At 48.6% G+C, this 3,400-nt stretch overlaps 1 protein-coding gene across 1 annotated transcript; it reads left to right on the top strand.

Annotated features, from left to right (window-relative positions):
- Window positions 1–246: 246 nt before the first annotated feature.
- SPINK2 (serine peptidase inhibitor, Kazal type 2 (acrosin-trypsin inhibitor)) lies at window positions 247–2,496 on the top strand. The gene is made up of 4 exons (XM_015276446.4): window positions 247–333; window positions 511–548; window positions 735–847; window positions 2,332–2,496. Exons 1-4 carry the CDS (start codon window positions 285–287, stop codon window positions 2,375–2,377), a joined length of 246 nt encoding a protein of 81 aa, XP_015131932.1. The 5' UTR covers window positions 247–284; the 3' UTR covers window positions 2,378–2,496.
- Window positions 2,497–3,400: the final 904 nt, after the last annotated feature.

Here is a 3,400-nt window from a genome sequence, read left to right as displayed (position 1 = left end):
CCCCACAGATCGCGTACATCGAGGGAAGGTCTCTACGTCTCCTCCCCTCCTGGCGGTACCTGCACACCTCCGCGCTCCACAGGTGCTTCGAGCACCACGGACGCCCCAGCTCCCCGCTAGGAGCCGTCCACCCCCCCTCTCCTTCACGTACCCCAGCCGAGGGCTCAGCCCAGCCCCTCCGTGCCCCGCCCCTCCACTCCGTGCCCGGCCTCTCCCCATCCTCTCGCCCGTTGCGCCTCGCTCCCCGCCTTGTCCCGCCGCACTCCGACCGTTGGCACACGGCGATGGCGGCGAAGCTGACGATGCGCGTTCTGCTGCTCGTTGTCCTCACCGGTAGCGGACGGTGGCGGGGTTGGGAGAGGGGCGGCGGGGACGGTCCCGGTCCCGCACCGAGGGCTGCGGGCAGGGGAGGGAAAAGGGTCGGGCGAGGGCGCGGGGAGCGGGGCGAGGAGCCGGGATGGGACGAAATCAGGTGGGACCCGGCCGGTAACGCCGCCTCTCTCCCCGCAGGGCTGCTCTTGTGCCCCGGAGCTGTCGCCAGCATCCCGGTGAGTGCGGTCTGCCTGCTGCTGAGACCCCGCAGCTCCCTGTGCCAGCAGTATGCCTGCCCTGGGGTTGCAGCACTGCTGTCCCGGGCGGCTGCCCTCTGCGTTCCCATCTGTCGCCTGCCGGGTCTGTGGGTGTCCTTCCTCTGTCGGACGGTGCCTGACGTCCTTTGTGTCTTTCTTCCCCAGCCGGCGTGCGACAAGTACAGCCGTCTGCCTGGATGTCCGAGGGACTACAGCCCAGTGTGTGGGACTGATGGAAAGACCTACCCCAACGAGTGTGTGCTCTGCCTTTCCAACAGGTAGGTGCTTACTGCACATCCTTACCTTCCTTTCTCTGTGGAAACGTTTGCCCTCACTTCCCATTAAGTGAAAAGTTATAAGCTCACTCGCTGTCTGTTAACAGCAGTTCTAGCATTTTCTCAAACGTCAATTCCTTGCAGTGGTTTTTATCATGATACCTGTAAATGGCTCTGCTTGGATTAGCTGGTAGCATTAAGGAGTGTGTCACGGCATGGGCTTTGCTTGTAGTGTTCACACACTGCCATTAAATGCAAACATAGAATCACAGGAAGACTTGTGTTGGAAGGGACCCCAGTGATCATCCAGTCCCAGCCCCCTGCCCTGGGCTGGCAGCCCCCCCACCAGCTCAGGCTTCCCAGGGCTCCAACCAACACGTCATTCAGAGCCTATGGGGCCTCTCTGGGCAGCCTGTGCCAGCAAGTAAAATTTCCATTTAAGATTTCCATTAAAGATTTAATAGCAAGTATTATTGTACAGTATACAATACTGGCCTCTTGAACACCCTTCACCAGTAACTTAGAGAAAACATGAAAGACCCAGCTGAAATGCAGCTCTTAGTGGAAAGACTTTACTGTCAAGATCCAATCTCTTGTGCTCCCTTTCACAGAGAAAAGTGAGAGTGCCAAATGTTAGGAGAAAATACTGTTTTGCCATTCAGGTTGTCTAACAATCAAGAATAAGATCTCCCACCCTCCTTGAGAGATGCTATTTTGTCCTTTAATAATTTCATAGTTTTTAAGACAAATAGAAAATGCAGAAGGTAATCGCCTAATAAACATTATTATGTCCATTGTGACTAGCTAGAAAGCTCTGCAGTGCAGCTTCTCGTTACAAATTGAGAGGAACTGAATCAGATTGGGTGGTGAAGCACCACGTGTATTAATACGATGACAAAATAATAGGATCCTTGTTTCTATCGGAGGGGAGAAGTGGGGGTAGCAGAACAGCAGTGATGGGCATTTACAAAATTAGAAGTAGACCTCAAGAAAGGGAAAATTGAAGTATGTTCCTGACTTCAGGGTGAAGGGGAGAGGTTAATTGTGATGAGATCACTTACAGAATTCAAATGAGCCAGGGAGAGAGAGCATAGGTCAGAAGAAGGGAAATGTCGAAGGAGTCATAACAAAATTTGAAGGAAAATTGGCAAACCAATCGGCAAACCTGCAGCCTGAGTAAAATTTAGAAACCCCAGCAAATCAAGGGGCACATATAGTGCAACTGGTGAAAAGGGGAGAAAGAGGCACTGTCATGATACCTTATTAGGAGCCTACTCATTTTTGCTATGTAGAATAGTACTGGAGTAAGTTATTAAGCGATAGACATACAGACAGCCAGAGGGGGAAAAAAATGAGTAAAAATATAAAATATAAATATATTGTCCCTTTTAACTGAACATTAACATGGAAGAGTTTGCTTTATAAAATGTCTCTGTTAAATGAAAGTGTGGTGGTTCTCCTCTAAAATATTTTTGTTCTGCTTGCAGTGAAGAAAACAAGAATGTCCAAATTTACAAGAGTGGAATGTGCTGATATGGCAGATGGCAACTCTTCAAGCAAATGAGGACAAAGTCAATCCAAATAGAAACACTTCATTAAAAGTAGCTTCTCTGTAGTCTGTCCTAATAAATAAACTTGCATTTTTAAACAAAGTCCTGTGAGTGTATTTAAACCACATAGCCATAGCTTAGAACCTGAATTGCAATTTATTGTTTCATGTAAGAGAGATCATAGGGCAAGGAAGAGATACCCTGGCAGCTTACCAGGAACAGTCAGTTCCTTGTGAGGCACCAGAGCCATTTCCCACAGCACTACCTGGCAGCAGCCAGGTTTCAGCACCTCCACCTTGGGCAGCACAACCTACCACTCCTTTCTGGAAGGATCTGAACCCATGAGGCCCACAGCCCATGCCTGTCTGCACTCAGTGTAAAGAATAATTATTCACAAAGTGATCTTGTGTGGCTTCACTGGAGGGCAGGAAATAGTGGTAGAATGAGAGTTACGGATGCATGCCCCAGGTCCTGCTGTTTTCTAGTCTTACCCAAGAAAAGACGCATCTCGTTCAGCAGAGATCTACAGAGAAGGTGAGTACAAGGGTTTCTGTGTTTGGTAATGTGTGGAACACGTTCTCTTGTCCTTCCTATTTCTGGGGTAATTGGCTTCTGGAAGGAGTTACTTGGAGGGGAAGGTGTTGGCTTGGAGCATGATGAAGTACCCAGGAACTGAGCCCCTAAGACTCTCTGCTCTGGGTCTTGCAATCCTCTTATTCTTGATACCCAGAAATGCTTGGATCAGGCAGCATAAACTTTTCCACTAAATCAAACCAGAAGTATTTCCTTTTGATGAAACAGAAAGTCATAAACTTTACGCATTGCTCATCTTACTGTAATAATTAAACAGAATGACTGAAAGAGGAGCTGCCCAAAATCTTATTTTTGTAAACCTCTTTGGATTAGACTTTAGCTTTTATGTATTGTACTGTTACTCACCTTCCTGTCAGTTAGACAATCCATCAGTTAGGCAAACTGTTTTTCAGGTTTGTTGTAACTGCTGTAG

The sequence above is a fragment of the Gallus gallus genome, chromosome 4 (genome assembly GCF_016699485.2).
Source record: "Gallus gallus isolate bGalGal1 chromosome 4, bGalGal1.mat.broiler.GRCg7b, whole genome shotgun sequence".
NCBI classification, from domain to species: Eukaryota; Metazoa; Chordata; class Aves; order Galliformes; family Phasianidae; genus Gallus; species Gallus gallus.
The sequence above is the reverse complement of the archived record's forward strand: the minus strand, read 5'-3'. Positions and strand labels throughout refer to the sequence as shown.

What these genes read in the sequence shown, in the direction of transcription:
- SPINK2 (XM_015276446.4), top strand. Translation starts at nt 285, where the DNA reads ATGGCGGCGAAGCTGACGATGCGCGTTCTGCTGCTCGTTGTCCTCACC. An exon ending in GCTGCTCGTTGTCCTCACCG is followed by an intron (nt 334 to 510) that starts GTAGCGGACGGT and finishes CTCTCCCCGCAG; the next exon opens with GGCTGCTCTTGTGCCCCGGA. An exon ending in GTGCTCTGCCTTTCCAACAG is followed by an intron (nt 848 to 2,331) that starts GTAGGTGCTTAC and finishes TTCTGCTTGCAG; the next exon opens with TGAAGAAAACAAGAATGTCC.